The sequence below is a fragment of the Schistocerca serialis genome, chromosome 4 (assembly GCF_023864345.2).
Source record: "Schistocerca serialis cubense isolate TAMUIC-IGC-003099 chromosome 4, iqSchSeri2.2, whole genome shotgun sequence".
NCBI lineage: Eukaryota > Metazoa > Arthropoda > Insecta > Orthoptera > Acrididae > Schistocerca > Schistocerca serialis.
Window position 1 is genome coordinate 171,945,316 of NC_064641.1, and position 18,153 is coordinate 171,963,468.

Sequence of the window (18,153 nt, forward strand, 5' to 3'; positions counted from 1 at the left end):
TTTTCTTGCATTACTATTTTAAAGACGTTATTTATGTATTCTAGTGTACTGTGAAACAAAGAATCTACAACCACCAAAAAGATTACATGGTAACTGAAAATGCAGTGTCTTACAGTAAACATCAAAGAAATCAAATGGCATTGTGAGACATTGATGGGGTGGCTTTAACTTAAGATTGCAGATGTTATATATGATTTTACATTACAATATGTTGATATAAAATTAGTACATATGTAATAAACACATACACTGATGAGCTAAAACATTATAATCACCTGCTTAATAGCTTGTTTGTCCATCTTTGGAATGAAATACATCACTGATTCTGTGTATCAAGGATCCAACAGTTTGTTGGTAGGTTTGTGGAGGTATGTGGCATTAGATGTCTATGCACAGGTCCTGTAATTCACATAAATAATGGACCGCTGATTTGGGCATGCGATGTGGTGCCTGAGAGTGACCCAGATAGGTTCCATAGGATTTACATCAGGCGAATTTGGATGCCAAGACATTAACATTGGCTCCTCAGATCGCTGTAACACAGTTCTGGCTTGAGATACAGACATTTATACTGCTGAAAGATGACATCGCTGCTGTGAAAGACACCAAGCATGAAGGGATGCAGGTGGTGTCTGCTCCGCTTACATACTTTTGTTACCATGTCACTTGCCCACAACGCTACCAGGTGGCATCCAGTGTTGCAGTGGGCAGTGGTCATAATGTTTTTTTGGCTCATCAGTTTACATTGCTCATCATTGTTCCAAGACTGGTTTTATTCCTGGTGTATGAGCAATGCCAGCACAGTAACTGTGGTGGTAGCTTGAACTAACAATTGTAAACAACTAATGTGCATTTGACTAGTCAGCTTGAGCATGCTATATTAAGCAGTGGAATTGCCAAATAGTTTGTTGATGCAGTTGCAACACAAATCACAATGGAGCAACACCTCTCAATCAAAGACGTTCTCCAGCATGTTTTGAAGTAGAGAAAAGTGTGTGCAAAGTTTGTTCTGCATATGTGGACTCTCAAACAAAAACAACAACAAGTAGACACCTGCCATAACTTGACTGATGGGCAAGATGTGATCAATTCTTTATTAGAAAAAATTATCATAGGTAATGAGACTTGGTGTTATCAATACAAACCTACCATAAAACAACAAAATTGCAGAAATTCTCATGAAGAGATTGCACTAGTTGAACAACATCCCAAAAAAGGCCTTTCCAGACAGTCTCACAAGGTTGTATGTGTGTTCTACTCAAGTTGGGAATGGGGGGAGGGGGTGCTTACACCCAAGCTTTAAAACCTTCACCTTAATTTTTCTGTATTTTTGTTATTAATTCAGGTTTGGGACTTTTTGTTCTGAAACTACATACACTGAAGCAATAAAGAAACTGGTATAGGCATATGTATTCAAATACAGATACTTTAACAGGCAGAATATGGTGCTCTGGTCGGCAGTGCCTGTACAAGACAACAAGTGTCTGGTGCAGTTGTCAGATCAGTTACTGCTGCTACAATGGCAGGTTACCTAGATTTAAATGTGTTTGAACATGGTGTTGTAGTCAACACATTAGTGATGGGACACAGCATCTCCGAGGTAGCGATGAAGTTGGTATTTTCCTGTATGACTGTTTCACGAGTGTACTGTGAATATTGCAATCCGATAAAACATCAAATCTCCAACATTGCTCCCTACAAGAACAGGACCAATTGTGACTGAAGAGAATCACCCAATGTGACAGAAGTGCAACCCTTCTGCAAATTGCTGCAGATTTCAATGCTGGGCTATCGACAAGTGTCAGTGTGTGAATCATTCAATGAAACATCATTGATATGAGCTTTCAGAGCCAAAGGTCCACTTGTGTATCCTTGATGACTGCATGACACAAAGCCTGGGCCCATCAACATTGACTTAGGACTGTTGAGGACTGGAAATATGTTGCCTTGTCAGACGAGTCTCATTTCAAATTGTATCGAGTAGATGTACATGTACGGGTATGGGGACAAACTCATGAACCAATGGACCCTGCATTTCAGCAGGGTCTGCTCAAGCTGGTGGAGGCTCTGTATTGGTGTGGGGTGTATGCAGTTGGAGTGATATGGGAACCCTGATAGATCTAGATATGACTCTGACAGGTTACACATATATAAGCATCCTGTCTGATCACCTGCATCCGTTGTGTTTTTTCTGATGGGCTTGGGCAATTTCAGCACGACAATGTGACATCCCACACATCCAGAATTGCTACGGAGTTACTCCAGGAACAGTCTTCTGAATTTAAACACATCTGCTGGCCACCAAACACCCCAGACATGAACGTTGTTGAGCACGTCTGGGATACCTTGCAACATGCTGTTCAGAAGAGATTTTCACCCCGTTACACTCATACAGATTTATGGATAGCCCTGCAGGATTCATGGTTTCAGTTCCCTCCAGCACTACTTCAAACATTGGTCAAGTTCATGGCACATCATGTGACACTTCTACATGCTCAAGGGGGCACTACATGATATTAGGCAGGTGTATCAGTTTCTTTGTCTCTTCAGTTTATTTAATTGGTAATTTGAGTTAGATTTTATACATTCACTGTCTCTTTTTGTCATTTATTTTCTTTGTTATATATTGTAAGATCTGTATATATGTTCAGATACCATTTAATTTCTCTGTTTTGTCATATTTTCTTTATGCCTTAGTACACATAAAATGTGCACAACATCTTTCAAACACTACTACTAGAGTCCTAGGTCATGTTAAATAAGAAGTTGTGAAACATGTACCAAAAAGGGATATCTGCCACATAGTGTGTTGACTGCAGAAAATTATAAAGTTTTTACAGTACCCAAGAAATATTCCAGTAATGGTGCCAGATTTATATTTGCAACTGCATCTGCATCTATACTCTGCAAACCGCTAGGAAGTGCATGGAAAAGGCGGATCCAAGTGAACCAGTTATTAGGACTTTTTCTCATATCATTCACATATGGAACATGGTAAGAAAGGCTGTATGAATGCTTCTGTGTGCACTGCAATTACTCTAATCTTGTCATCACAATCCTCATGTAGTGATAATTAATCAGGGAGTTGTAGTATATTCATACAATCATCATTTGAACCCAGTTTTTGAAATTTTGTAAGTAGCCTTTTTCAGAATAGTTTACGTCTATATTCAACAGTCTGCCATTTCAGTCCCTTCGGCATCTCTGTGACACTTGCCCATAATTCAGACAAACTTGTGACCATTTTTGCTGCCCTTCTCTGTATATGTTAATATCCCCTGCTAGTCCTCTTTTGTACAGGTCCCACACAGTTGAGCAATATTCTACGATGGATTGCACAAGTCATTTGTAAGTCAATCTCATTTCTAGATTGATTGCATTTTCTTAGACTTCTGCCAATAAACTGAAGTCTACCACCTGCCTTACTCATGATTGAGCCTACATCATTATTCCACTTCATATCCCTACAAAATGTTGCACCCAGGTATTTATATGAGTTGACTGATTCCAGTAGCGATTCAGTGATATTATAATAATACGGTACTTCTTTTTTTTGTTTTGCGAAGTGCACAGTTTTACTGTTGTGACAGTGCCATGACATTTAACAGTGCTGCCATGACAGTACGCGCAAACGGCGATAGAGGCGCTCCGCAACTCGGCTGAGCGCGGGAGCGCCACCTAGCTACGAACGGCACCGGCCGCTTGTCACGGCACGGCAGTCGAATAAGAGATACTGAGTTGTTATCATGTAACCAGCTATTGTTTCTAAGTGAGTGTATTTGAATACCCATGCAATTATTGGTGATTAAAGGTTATAACACTTTTTGGCGACGAGGTCGGATATTTTCACTGCGTTGTGAATTTGTGTGTTTGCGACGGGGCAGACATGGAACAGCTTATGCAAGTGCTCATTGAACAACAAACACAGCTGACAGCTGCTATTCAGGCACAAAAAACACAGTTGACGGCTGCTATTCAGGCGTTGTCAACGTCGCTTACTCATTGTCTGTCTTCCTCTTCTCCGCCTCCATTCCCTCCCTACGACGAGGCCGCTGAAGACTGGGAGGATTATGAGAAGTGTTTGCGGCAACACTTCTCGGTTTTCGGCATTGTCGACACTCCTATGTGTAAGTCATTATTTCTATCTTGGATTTCCCCACGGATCTATCAGCTGCTATCTCAGTTAGCCCCTCTGCAGGAACCTGCCTCTCTGTCCTTCCAAGAAATGTGTGACTTATTGTCTAACTATTACCGAAAAAACACCCACGTCATTGTCACCCATGTGGCGTTCTACTGGTGTCCAGCCCCATCAGTCTTACCGGGCTTGGGCGGCGGAACTACACCGTCTGAGTAGGAAATGTCAGTTTGTCACGGACACTCATCATGAGTCTTATGCTGATTCAATAGTTAGGGATGCTATTCTATGGCTTGCTCCTGATAAAGAAGTTTGGCAATGTGCCCTACAAATGCCAAACCCGTCGTTGTCAGAAGTTCTAAGCATCGCTGAATCCTTTGAAGTGTCTCACGCTGCTGGCACACAAATAGACACGTGGTGTGATGTAGGTGCTGTACAGACAACTTTTGACACGGACAATTTGCCTGTTTCACAGGAGAATGAAGATGTGGCAGCAGTTCACTCGCATAAACAACGTCGCGTTGGGCCGCAACGCTCGCAGCGAAAACAGCAACCACAGAAGCAGGTTCGTTCCACACTTCCTTCTTGTCCATGTTGTTTCGTACAGCATGACAGGGCCGCATGTCCAAAATGTTGGGCCACATGTAATTCATGTAGGAAAAAAGGCCACATGGCTTCTGTGTGTCAGTCCCCTAAAGTTCCTGTCGACAAGAACGAGGCATCGAACATGGATGTTAACTGTGTGCTTTCTCAAACAAATAAGTTGTTTGTTACTGTTCGTGTTCTGGATAAAGACATTCGCATGCAAGTGGACACTGGCTCTGCAGTGACTCTCATTAATTCTTGCACATATTTGGAGTTGGGGTCCCCTCCCTTGTCTCCAGTTACGCGAAATCTGAGAACTTATAATAAACAGAAAATTCCTATCATTGGCCAGTTTGATGCTTCCACTGCCTACAAGTCTGTTGTTAGGCCCCTCACATTTTATGTGGTGGATCATGCGGGCACTGAAAACCTGTTCAGTTATAACATCTTGGATTGTCGGGTGTTCTGCCGGATATCAGCGTCGTACTTGCACGATATTTCGGTCACAAAGCTCGTGACCTTCATCAGGTGTGACCTGAGACTGCTCCTCGAGTGGACCTGGTCCAGTATTTATGCCTATGGCCTTCCCCCTCCACCAACGGCTGCAGGCGCTTCCTCTGTGGTCCGCGCCTATTCCTTGCGACCTGCTGGAGCATTGCGTTGTTCGGTTATGATGCTTTCCAGTTGTTCGGGTTCTCCATTGATGATGATGTGCACCTCATATCTGAGGATATTCCATATCAACAGCTGGATGGATTGTGTTCTGAATTTTCGTCCGTGTTCTCTGCTGGTCTGGGTCGTGCCAAGGATTTTGAAGCCCACATTACTCTTAAACCTACAGCTCACCCTAAGTTTTTCTGGGCACGCCCTATTCCGGTGGCATTGCGTGCACCTGTCAAGGCTGAGATAGACAGGTTAACAGCTTCAGGGATTCTCCTTCCTGTTACCTCCAGCGGATGGGCATTGCCAATCGTGGTGGTTTCTAAACCAAACGGGAGTCTGCGATTGTGTGGTGATTTTAAAGCCACTGTCAACGCTCAGAACCTCATTGACACTTATCCTCTTCCCCGTCCTGAGGAGTTATTTACCAAGCTCACTGGGGGCCAATTCTTTTCCAAACTTAACTTATCGGAGGCGTACCATCAGTTGCCATTGGATGCTTCTTCCAAGGAATTTCTCATCAACAACACTCCTTGTGGGTTGTATCAGTACCAGCGGTTACCATTGGCATCGCTAGCGCGTCGGCCATTTTTCAGCGGTTTTTGGAACAGCTCACGGCTTCCGTTCCCAGCTGCATAAACTATCTGGATGATATTGTTGTCACGGGGGCCTCCACTGAGGAGCACCTTCGCAATTTGCGTTTTCTGTTCCGGGTTTTGCATTCGGCTGGGTTGAGGTGCAATCTGGACAAGTCACAGTTCTTCCAACCCTCCATTGTGTATCTTGGTTTCCACTTGTCCCGTGAGGGTATACATCCTCTACGTCAGCACGTTGCGGCCATTAACGCTCTACCCCGGCCGTCTATGGTAAAAGAACTTCAGGCGTTTCTAGGCAAGATTGCTTATTATCACAAATTCATTCGATCCGCGGCGGCGGTAGCTCATCCTCTGCATCAGCTGTTACGTAAAAACGTCCCTTTCTGTTGGTCCGATGAGTGTGAGCAGGCTTTTGTCCGCCTGAAGGCTCATTTGCAGTTGGCGCCTTGTCTTGCCACATTCCGTCCGGGTCAGCACTTGGTTCTGGCGACTGACGCGTCACAGTATGGCCTAGGGGCTGTTCTCACCCATCGGTATGAGGATGGGTTGGAATGACCCATCGCCTATGCTTCCAAGACTCTCAACGATGCGCAACGGCATTACTCTCAAATCGAAAAAGAGACGCTCGCTATCATTTATTCTCTAAAAAAGATCAGCGTTTTTTTGTATGGTTCTAAGTTTCACCTCATCACCAACCACAAGCCACTGGTCTCTCTGTTCAGCCCATCGGCATCACTTCCGGATAAGGCAGCTCACCGCCTGCAGCGTTGGGCCTTATACTTGTCTCGTTTTCACTATGAGATTCACTATCGCCCCATGGCCCAGCACGTCAACGCTGACGCATTGTCGCGATTACCGATGGGCTCCGACCCGGTTTTCGATCGTGATTAACTACTCTGTTTCCACACTGATGAGGAAGAACATTGTGAGGTCGAGGGTTTTCCACTTACAGGTTCGCAGGTCATGTCGGCTACTGCGCAGGACCCGGTCCTGTGTCAGGTGATCAGTTTTGTTCAACGGGGTTGGCCGGACAGGACCAAGGGCCGGGCATCGGATCCCCTTCGCAACTACCATGCCTTGTGCCTTCGTCTGTCTGTTCGTGACGGTGTTGTTCTTCTGGCCACGGATGGTGCATCTCCAAGGGTCGTGGTGCCAGCCTCTCTTCACAAAGATGTTCTCAAACTGTTGCATGAAGGCCACTGGAGTATTTCTCGGACTAAGTCCCTGGCCCGCAGGCAGGGTTATTGGCCCGGTATTGATTCGGGCATCGCCCACATGGTTGCTGCGTGTGGTCAGTGTGCTCAACAACTGGCTGCACCTCGTACAATGCCCTCTCCGTGGCCTGATCCGGCGCAGCCATGGGAATGGGTACACGCTGACTTTGCCGACCCCTTCCTTGGTACTTATTGGCTACTGTTGATTGACGCCTTCTCGAAGTTTCTGTTTGTTGTTCGATATCCATCGCCCACCACTGCAGCGACGATGCTGACTTTGTCCAAAATCTTTGCGCTAGAAGGTCTTCCATCTACAATCGTCACGGACAATGGCCCTCAATTCTCTTCACAGGCCTTCCGTGATTTTTGTACTGGACAAGGGATTCATCATGTTACAGCACTGCCCTTCCATCCGCAATTGAACGGGGAGGTCGAGCGCCTTGTCCGCACTTTCAAAAGCCAGATGAAAAAATTCCTTAGTGATTTTTCCACAGATGATGCTCTGGTGCAATTTCTGAGTTCGTATCGCTTCACGCCTCTGGGTGATCGCAGCCCTGCTGAACCCTTGCATGGCCGCCAACTGCGCACTCTACTGCACCTGCTTCACCCTGTCAGGCCTTGTGCTGTGTCCCCTAGTGCGGGAAAATACTCGGTGGTCGCCGACGTGTGGGCACGAGGGTATGGATCTCGCCCTAAATGGATTCCAGGGGTGGTCAAGGCTCTTTGTGGCCGCCGGCTTTGTGAAATACGTATGGACGACGGCATGGTTGTTCGCCATTACGACCAGCTGCGCCCACGAGTGGTGGCCACGCCGGGGCCAGCGCCCCTTCCTTCGCCTCCACCAGCCTGAGAAGCCAGTCCTGTTGCTGCTGCCGATCTACCGTATGTGTTGATGCAGCCGACGTCGCTACCGCTTCCGAGTATGCCAGAACTGGCCCCAGTCGTGACGCCGCCTTCTCCGGGACCCATCTTGCTAGAGCACATCCCCAGGTCCACGACACCTATGGATGTTTTCCCCCATCATCTCGTCCAGGAGGCACGTTCCACGCGCAAGCTTCCGTCCTGGCCATTTTCGACCATACTCTCGTGTTTCTCCGCGGGATCTTCTCGGGGCTTCCCAAGAGGCCATGGATGTCTCCGCACTGTCCATGTCTCCAAGGAAGTGAGTGTTTTTTCTTCAAGGGGGGAAAAGTGTTGTGACAGTGCCACGACATTTAACAGTGCCGCCACGACAGTACGTGCAACGACGATAGAGGCGCTCCGCAACTCGGCTGAGAGCGGGGGTGCCACCTAGCTACGAACGGCGCTGGCCGCATGTCACGGCACGGCTGTCGAATAAGAGATACTGAGTTGTTATCATGTAACCAGCTATTGTTTCTAAGTGAGTGTGTTTGAATATCCACGCAATTACTGGTGATTAAAGGTTATAACATTTACATTTTTGAAAATTTAAAGCAAATTGCCAATATTTGCAGTACTTTTAAATTTCATCAAGATCTAACAGAATTTTTGTACAGCTTCTTTCAGACAATACTTCATTATAGATGACTGCACCATATGCAGAACATCTGAGGTTGCTGTTAATATTTGTCAACAATGTCATTAATAAACAACATGAACAGCAAGGGTCCCAGTGCTGATGACTCTCCATCAGAGATGACATACTGTGTACTGCCTACTAAGAAATCTTCAATCCTGTAAAAAATTTCACTTGATAACTACATGATCATAATTTTGATAGTAAGTGTAGATGTGGTACTGAGTCAAATGCTTTTTAGAAATTGAGAAATAGTGCATCTATCTGATTGCCTAGACCCATGGCTTTCAGTATGTCAAGTAAGATAAGTGTGAATTGGGTTTCATATGATCTTTGTTTTTGAAATCCGTGCTGACTGACTTGGAGAAGGTCATTTTATTGAAGGTATTTCATTATGTTTGAACTCAAAATATGTTCTAAAACAGTACAACAAATGGATGTATTACTTCTGCTACACTTCTTGCAGACAGATGTGACCTGTGCTTTCTTCTGACTACTATGGATATTTTTGTATGGGGGATCTATGACAGATGACTGAAGTGGGCAATTTTGAGTGAATCAGTCCCAGTATTGACTGATGAGAGGGTGATATAACAACTCTAATATCTCTAAACATGACCAAAATTTGGGAACTATTTTCCAGGAAACCTTGAGATATTTGCCTGTTGGTAGTAATGTGCCACACAGGGAGATGCAGGATGACAGCAGGCATGATTGTTATGAGAAAACTGGTAGCTTTTGTGGATGGTATGATGAGAGTTGGCAGAAATGAAGGATGAGAGGAAAATACTGCTGGTAAGGTTCTTAGTCAAAAATTTCGGTCAGTTAATATGATGATATGTGACCTTTTCTTTTAACTAGATGTGTAGAATCTGAAAGACTTGATTAATTATTATTGAATTTAATTTATTTTATTAAAATTATTGCTATTGTGGGATGGATTGTATCTCATTATATAGTTAATTTGAAATACAGTTTTCAAATTCAGTTTATGAAACTAACTCACATTTCCATCTAATATTTTCTCTGTCAGTTGTGTTAATATATTTAGGTGTTGTATTAACCTCCAGTGAATTCATGGTAATTACAGAAGTCTGTTTTTATTGAAAGCTTATTTGACTTATTATTGCAGTGGACATACCTATAAGATATGCTAGCTATATTGTATAGAAGTGCAAGATATAGACATACATGGAAAGCCAAAAACTTGTTTACATGCCATACCTATGCTATGATTATGATGTCATATGAGAAAATTGCAAGTTGGTTTTCATATGATCTATGTTTTTGAAATCCATGATAGTTGACTTGGAGGAGGTCATTCTTTTGAAGGTACCTCATTATGTTTGAACTCAAAATATGTTCTATGATTCTACAACAAACTGGAAAGATACTACTACCTGTTAACAGCCATACAAAGAGAGGCAGAAACTGTTTGCTTCAGTAATTATGGGACTTCCAACTCCAACAAATTCAATATAAAGATGCCTGCTATCTGCAAGATGATAATGCTTGAAAAGTAACATTCTGTAATCAGTAATCAGTTATAGGGGTGGTGCATTCAAAGTCACACTAGTTCCACATGTCTTAATTTTTGTGTAATTATGGTGTTGTTTCACTGTTATCATTGATTTTATATAGCAAGCAGTGTATACGAAGATTTTACAGTATGTTTTTTGTATTTGTTAATTTAGATTTTCCTTTCCTTGTAGATTTCATGAGAGGGGCAACAGCAACCAAAACCAATTATAATTTCAAATATAATTATGATTGGGACTGATTGACAAACATTATAATGAATTAGCTGTTAGCAACTCATGTGGTTCTGTTCATAATTTTTTAAGTGTTAAGTGCATACTGTTAGATGTTACTAGAAATGTAGAACATGCTCATATTTGGAGAAATGTTGGAAAGAATTAGCAGAGGCATTACTGTTGAATTGCTGTAGAGATTTGCAGAAAGCAATCAGTTTCAAAAAGCCTTAAAACTTGTGTTCATCTGCTTCTGCCAGCTCAGTCAGGTTGTGTTTTTCATTCCAGTCCTCCTGAAATCTCTCTCTCTCTCTCTTTCTCTCTGAGCCACCATGCAATTCTCAATTCTGTGTGTTTTTATTTTACATATGAAGTAGACTGTGAATACAGCATCTTAAATTAACACAGTAATAGAAACCACATAAACTGTTTTTTTTTTTAATCAGAATGCATTTATGAATGTAAGCTTTAGAGAAAAGCATAACATATGAAATTAGAAGCAGACCAATAATTTAGACAATATAAATAATGTTAAATTCACCTTGAGAGAACACTGTTGTCAATGGACTTCGAAAAGGCATTTGCGTTCAGTGGTGACAAGGAAGGACTGCAGTCCTTTGGTGTTGTAGCAGCTGGAAAATTTATTGAAAGCCCATAATTACTAATCATACATTTAATTGTAAGTAGAGACTAATATGTTAAGACTTACTCCAAAAGACATATTATAACATCAATGTTGTATGTTCATTAAATACATTTCTTTTGCTTTCCATGATGAGATCACAGTATTTCAAGGATATTGAAATTTTCAAAGGTTGATGTATCATTATGTTATGCATAGATAAATTATGAATTACTTCTTGTCCGTGAACCAGTCTAATGTTTTCAAAAAGTTGCCATTAAATGAGAATCACTTTAAACCTTTTGAGGGTGATTAGTCTCTGGTCTGTTGTCATATTTCCAAGATGGTCAAAAGACAGAAACATTGTATCAAACATATTGTTGCAGATTTCAGAAGTTAGCAGTTATTGGAAAGGTAGAAAAACTTGTAGTATCATAACAGATTGTTACATTGCGGGGTATTCAGCCAGCCAATCACAATCATGAATTTCAATGATTTAAAAGTAATTTGAGTGACTAACACAGTTACATGTGGATATATTCCTCCTTTCATTTACACAGTAAAATTAATTCAAAATGAAAGTTTTTTTTTTTTTAAAAAAACAGTACTGTAAAGTTGTAGATGTATGGGAGTTGCCAGAAGAACATCTGTGAATGCACAGTGAAATGCAGCATTATTCTGTGGTGAGGAGTGCATGGACAATCTGCTTTACTCTTTGATTTTTAGTAGTATTCTTTGTATTGACTTAGATTTTTCAGTTGATTGGTGTTCAAGCTTTAGGAAATAGAAAGTTATTGCCTGACTACTACACTGTATCTCTTTAACAGATGGAGATAAGCTGTAGTTGGCTAAAGATGGAATACAAAGACTGAAAGAAGTGAAGATATTCACTAAATTTGGCTGATTTGTTGAATGACAGACAGGTGCATAAACTTGACTGAAATTGTCATCAAGCTTTTAGACAATATCTGTTCTGAGAAGTAACAACTTGGGAAAAAATGGACTACTTTGCACCAAGACTGCAGCTCAACTAGTGTGAGGACAGAGTAGGTGAGACAAACAAAGGAAAGGGGTGGAGAAGAAAGGACTGGAGAGAAGAGAAGGAGAAGAGAAGATGATGTATGGGAGGGAAGGGAGACAATGGATGAGGATAAGAAGAACAAGGTAAGAGAAAAGGAATGCAGAACTAGATAACCTGTCCTGATGCGGGCAGGGAAGTTTTTGTAACAATCCAAGTGGTGGAATTGGTTAGAAAAGGGGGAGAAAGATAGCAAAGAGGAAAGGGGACTGCAGAGAGAACAGTGCAGGTGTACATTATTGAAGTGAAGATAAAGGCATGGAAAAAAGAGTTGAGGTGGCTATGGGAAGGGCTGGCAGAGATCATGGCCAGATAAGACATGGGATCAGAGGACATGCTGTAAGGGAAATTCCAATCCATGCGGAATTGAGAGGAGCTGATATTGGGAAGGTGGGTGGGGGGGTGTCCTGTTGGCATGAGTTACAAGGCAGTCACTGAAGTCAAGTGTGTTATGCTCAGTAGCATGCTCTGCCACAGGGGAATAAACTTTTCTCTTGGTCACAGTTTGGCAGTGGCCATTCATATTGGTGGATGATTAGTCAGTGTCATACCTGGATTAAAGTCTTTTCACACATTTATGTGGGCATGATCTCCAACCAGCTGTCCACTTAAATGTATGATTACTACCAAACTGTGTCCAAGAGCAAACCTGACCACTCAGTGATGGTGGCAGAGCATAGAACTGAGCACAACATACTTCACAAACAGTACCATGTGGATCCTCACACCACAGTCTATCCAAACAATCTCTTCTCTGAACTGCATACATGGGAATTATTATTACAAGACATCTTCTGATCCCACACTATCCTGGCCTCACTTCTACAGTTCCTGTCCATCAATGACCTTCACTCCTGTCTCTATGCCTCCCACATTTAACCATTAGTCTACAAAATACTACGTGATCTAACTCTTTCTCCAGTCTTATTAGAAACTGAAATACATCATACTGATGCACCTCAATAATATGTATTCTATAGTTCATGGTGAACTGGCTTTTTTCTTTTTGGACCATCCTCAGACATTTCTCCATGCTGTTCCCTAAGCCTTTTAATTCACTACACCACATTGTGTACCAAATTCAGCTTCCCTTCTCCACCATCCCTTTCCACCCCTCCAAACCTCTCTTTCCCTCTCTTCCTCCTTGTTCATCTCATCCACTCCACCCAGCACAGCCCTTCATGCCATTTGGGCTGCTATGATAAGCCAGTGTACCTGTTTGTGAATATGTGTGTGAGTTTTTTATTGGTCTGTTAACTCTGATGAAGGACACCACCAGAAAGTTCAGTGAAAATGTAAACCATGTTTATGTGTCTTTTGATTGCTCACCACCTCAAATACAGTATATTATCAAAAATAGAAAATGTTACACTATAATCGTCTTGATTGAATGCTACCAGTCTGACACTCCAATATTTCCACGACTGTTGTTTGAAATTTAATCTTTATACAACCTTATTCTCAGTTCAGGAAAGAGTTATTCCAACAGATGAAGAAAAGTATGGGCAATGGCTATTGGGTGCACCTGATGTTAATGGAAATTTTCAGAGGTAGATTGCAACACCATGCTCAGAGGGCATACATGTGCAATGTACTGCCATCTTTCAGACTTCAAGAAAGGCAGAATCTTTGGCATGAAGATTCAGGAGCATCATACTAACCGACTGCACACACTACTGGTTGTTGTTCAATGACTATAGAATGAGAGGTGACTAGATGGACCACAAGAGCAGTGTCCTTCCAGAAGGACTACACCACAAGAAGATTGTATGACTGTTCAACTGGCTCTGATGAATAGAGGACTGCCAACAGTTGAAATCCAGGCAGATATTAGGGACAGTGCTGTGATGAACTGCTGGGAACAGATTATAGAAGCTGGATTAGTATATGGAGCTGGCAAGTGTCATTTATTGCTGACACCTTACCACAGACAACAGAGATTTGCATGGTGTGGAGCCAGAATTAATTGGCACATTGAGTGGAATTCAGCAATGAATCATGCATCTGTTTGTAACAGTCAGATTGATGTCAATGCTGTGGTGAGACATCACAGGCAGTAATGATTCTAACCTTTTAAACAGATGCCTACAAGATATGTGACTATGAACACCACACATTATTCTAACTACTTTCTTTTGAGCAGTGAATACCTTTTGCCTAAGTGTTGAGTTGCCCCAGAATATTATTCCGTGTGACATCAGAGAGTGGAAGTATGCAAAGTATGTTAGCATACTAATTTCTACACTCTCAAAATTGGCAATTATTCTGATTGCAAAAGTTGCTGAACCTAGTTGCTTTAGGAGATCCAAAATATGAATTTTCCAATTAAGATTCTCATCTATATGTACACCCAAAAACTTAGTATGCTCTACCCTGGCTACTGATTTCTTTTGATGTGTTATGTTTATTGAAGGAATTATACTTTTTGCAGCAAAAAATTGGATGTACTGTGTTTTTTCAAAGTTCAGAGTAAGCTCAGTCACAGAAAACCAATTAATAATTTTTCCAAAGACCTTATTTGTATCATTTTCTATTGGACTTTCTTTTATTGGATTAATAATTATGCTTGTATTATCAGCAAACAGTGTCAGTTCAGCATCTTGTTTCACATAAGAAGGGAGGTCATTCACATATATCAAGAACAAGAGGGGACCCATGATCGAACCTTGTGGAACACCTAATGTCATTTCACCCCAGTTAGATGAAGTGGCAAACTCCTTTGAATCACTTGAAGCATATAAAGAGACTTTTTTCTTCCTGTTCTGTAGATATGACTTAAACCACTCATATGCTGTTCCATTTATACCATAGAATTGTAATTTCTCGAACATAATCTCATGGTTCACACAATCAAATGCTTTGTTAAGTCACAGAATATTCCTACTGGTGACATTTTACTATTTAAAGACTTTATTATGTGGACAGTGAAATTGTGTATTGCTGTCTCAGTAGAACAGCATTTCTGAAATCCGAACTGTGATTTACTAAGTATCCGATTACTGTTGAGATGGCTAACCGCTCTTGAGTACATTACTTTTTCAAAGATTTTTGAAAATGCTATAAGCAATCTTTGGTTTCCTCCTTTTTGTAGAGATGCCTGACAATGGCATATTTTAATCTGTCTGGAAAAATACCCGGAGTCAGTGATGCATTACATATGTGACTCAAAACATTTATTTTTCAAAGACTTAATAATTTTCCTTATTTCACAAGAGGATGTTAGATGAAACTTAATCTGACTAACGTTTTTCAAAACTGACTCTTCCATGTACTGCCTGGCCTTTTCTTCTGAACTATTCTCACCAATTTTTTCTCCTACACTTAAGAAGTGATTGTTAAATACATTGGCTACCTGTGTACAGTTGGTTAAGATGGTATCATTCTCTTTAACAGTAATACTACCTACCCCAGTGGTTACGTTTCCTGTCTCCCTTCTAACAACATTCCATATTGATTTGATTAAATCATGGGGGACTGGAATGCAGTTGTAGGGAGTGGAGTAGAAGAAAAGGTAACAAGAGAATATGGGCTTGGGGCAAGGAATGAGAGAGGAGAAAGACTACTTGAGTTCTGTAATAAATTTCAGCTAGTAATAGCAGATACTCTGGTCAAGAATCACAAGAGGAGGAGGTATACTTGGAAAAGGCCTGGTGATATGGGAAGATTTCAGTTAGAGAACATGATGGTCAGACAGAGATTCCGAATCAGTTACTAGATCGTAAGGCATACTCAGGAGTGGATATAGACTCAGATCACAATGTAGTAGTGATGAAGAGTAGGCTGAAATGTAAGAAGTCAGGAAGAATCAATATACAAAGAAGTGGGATATGGAAGTACTAAGGAAGACGAGATATGCTTGAAGTTCTCTAAGGCTATAGATACATCAATAAGGAATAGCTCAGTAGGCAGTGCAATTGAAGAGGAATGGACTTCCATATAAAGGGCAATTACAGAAGTTGGAAAGAAAAACATAAGTACAAAGAAGGTAACTGAAAAGAAACCATAGCTAAGAGAAGAAAAACTTCAGCTGATCGATGAAAGGAATAAGTACAAAACTGTTCCGGGAAACTCAGGAATACAAAAATACAAGTTGCTGAGGAATGAAATAAATAGGAAGTGCAGGGAAGCTAAGATGAAAAGGCTGCATGAAAAATGTGAAGCCATCAAAAAAGAAATGATTGTTGGAAGGACAGACTTAGCATATACGTTAGTCAAAACAACCTTTGGTGACATTAAAAGCAAGGGTGGTAACATTAAGAGTGCAATGGGAATTCCACTGCTAAATGCAGAGGAGAAAGTGGATAGGGGGAAAGAATACATCGAAAGACTCTGTGAGGGGAAGATTTGTCTGATGTGATAGAGGAGGGAACAAGAGTCAATTTAGAAGAGATAGGGGATCCAGTATTAGAATCAGAATTTAAAAGAGCTTTGGAGGACTTACGGTCAAATAAGGCAGAAGGGATAGACAACATTCCATCAGAATTTCTAAAATCATTGGTGGAAGTGGCAACAAAATGACTATTCACATTGGTGTGTAGAATGTATGAGTCTGGCAACATACCATCTGACTTTTGGAAAATATCATCCACACGACTCCAAAGAGTGAAAGAGAAGGCAAATGCGAGAATTATCGCACAATTGGCTTAACAGCTCATGCATCTAAGTTGATGACAAGAATGATATACAGAAGAATAGAAAAGAAAACTGAGGATGTACTAGATGATGATCAGTTTGGCCTCAGAAAATGTAAAGGCATGAGTGAGGCAATTCTGACGTTGTGGGTGATAATGGAAGCAAGACTGAAGAAAAATTAAGACCCATTCACAGGATCTGTCAATCTGGAAAAAGCATTTGACATTGTACAGTGGTGCAAGATGTTGGAAATTCTGAGAAAAATAGAGTTAAGCTATAGAGAGAGACGGATAATCTACAGTATGTACAAGAGCCAAGAGGGAATAATAACAGTGGACCACTAAGAATGATGTGCTCGGATTAAAAAGGGTGTAAGACAAGGATGTAGCCTTTTGCCCCTACGGTTCAATCTGTACATCAAAGAAGCAATGATGAAAATAAAAGAAAGGTTCAGGAGTGGAATTAAAAGGATATCAATGATTTGATTCACTGATGACATGCTGTCCTGTGTGAAAGTGAAGAAGAATTACATGATCTGCTGAATGGAATGAACAATCTAACGAGTACAGAATATGGATTGAGAGTAAATCTGAGAAGGACAAAAGTAATGAGAAATAGCAGAAATGAGAACAGTGAGAAGCTTAACATCAGCACTGATGTCACAAAATAGGTGAAGTTAAGGAATTCTGCAACCTAGGCAGTAAAATAACCAATGATGGAGAGAGCGAGGAGGACATCAAAAGCAGACTAGCAGTGGCAAAAAGGTCATTCCTGGCAAAGAGAAGTCTACTAGTGTCAAACATTTGAGGAAGAAATTTCTGAAAATTTATGTTTGGTGTACAGCATTGTATGGTAGTGAAACAATGACTGTGGGAAAACCAGAACAGAAGAAAATTGAAGCATTTAAGATGTGGTGCTACAGATGGATGTTGAAAATTAGGTGGACTGACAAGGTAAGGAATGAGGAGGTTCTGTGCAGAATCAGAGAGGAAAGGAATACATGGAAAACACTGATAAGGACGAGGGACATGATGACAGGACATCTGTTAAAACATGAGGGAATGACTTCAATGGTACTAGAGGGAGCTGTAGAGGGCAAAAATTGTAGAGGAAGACAGAGATTGGAATACATCCAGTAAGTTATTGAGGATGTAGGGTGCAAGTGGTACTCTGAGATGAAGAGGTTAGCACAGGAAAGGAATTTATGGTGGGCTGCATCAAACCAGTCAGAAGACTGATGACCCAAAACAACTCTCAGGCATGTCTAATATCTGGGCAGTTCCCCATGCAATGCATGTTTGCACATGACTGCTCGACTCCTTCTGCAATGTAGTGACCACATC

At 41.4% G+C, this 18,153-nt stretch overlaps 1 protein-coding gene across 1 annotated transcript in view; it reads right to left on the reverse strand.

Moving 5' to 3' along the window:
• Nucleotides 1–18,153, reverse strand: part of LOC126474337 (kazrin) — an 857,979-nt gene that overhangs the window by 120,932 nt on the left and 718,894 nt on the right. The window contains exon 12 of the mRNA XM_050101804.1: nucleotides 11,020–11,110. Within this exon, the coding sequence (XP_049957761.1) occupies nucleotides 11,020–11,110 (91 nt within the window). The remainder of the gene's footprint in view (nucleotides 1–11,019; nucleotides 11,111–18,153) is intronic.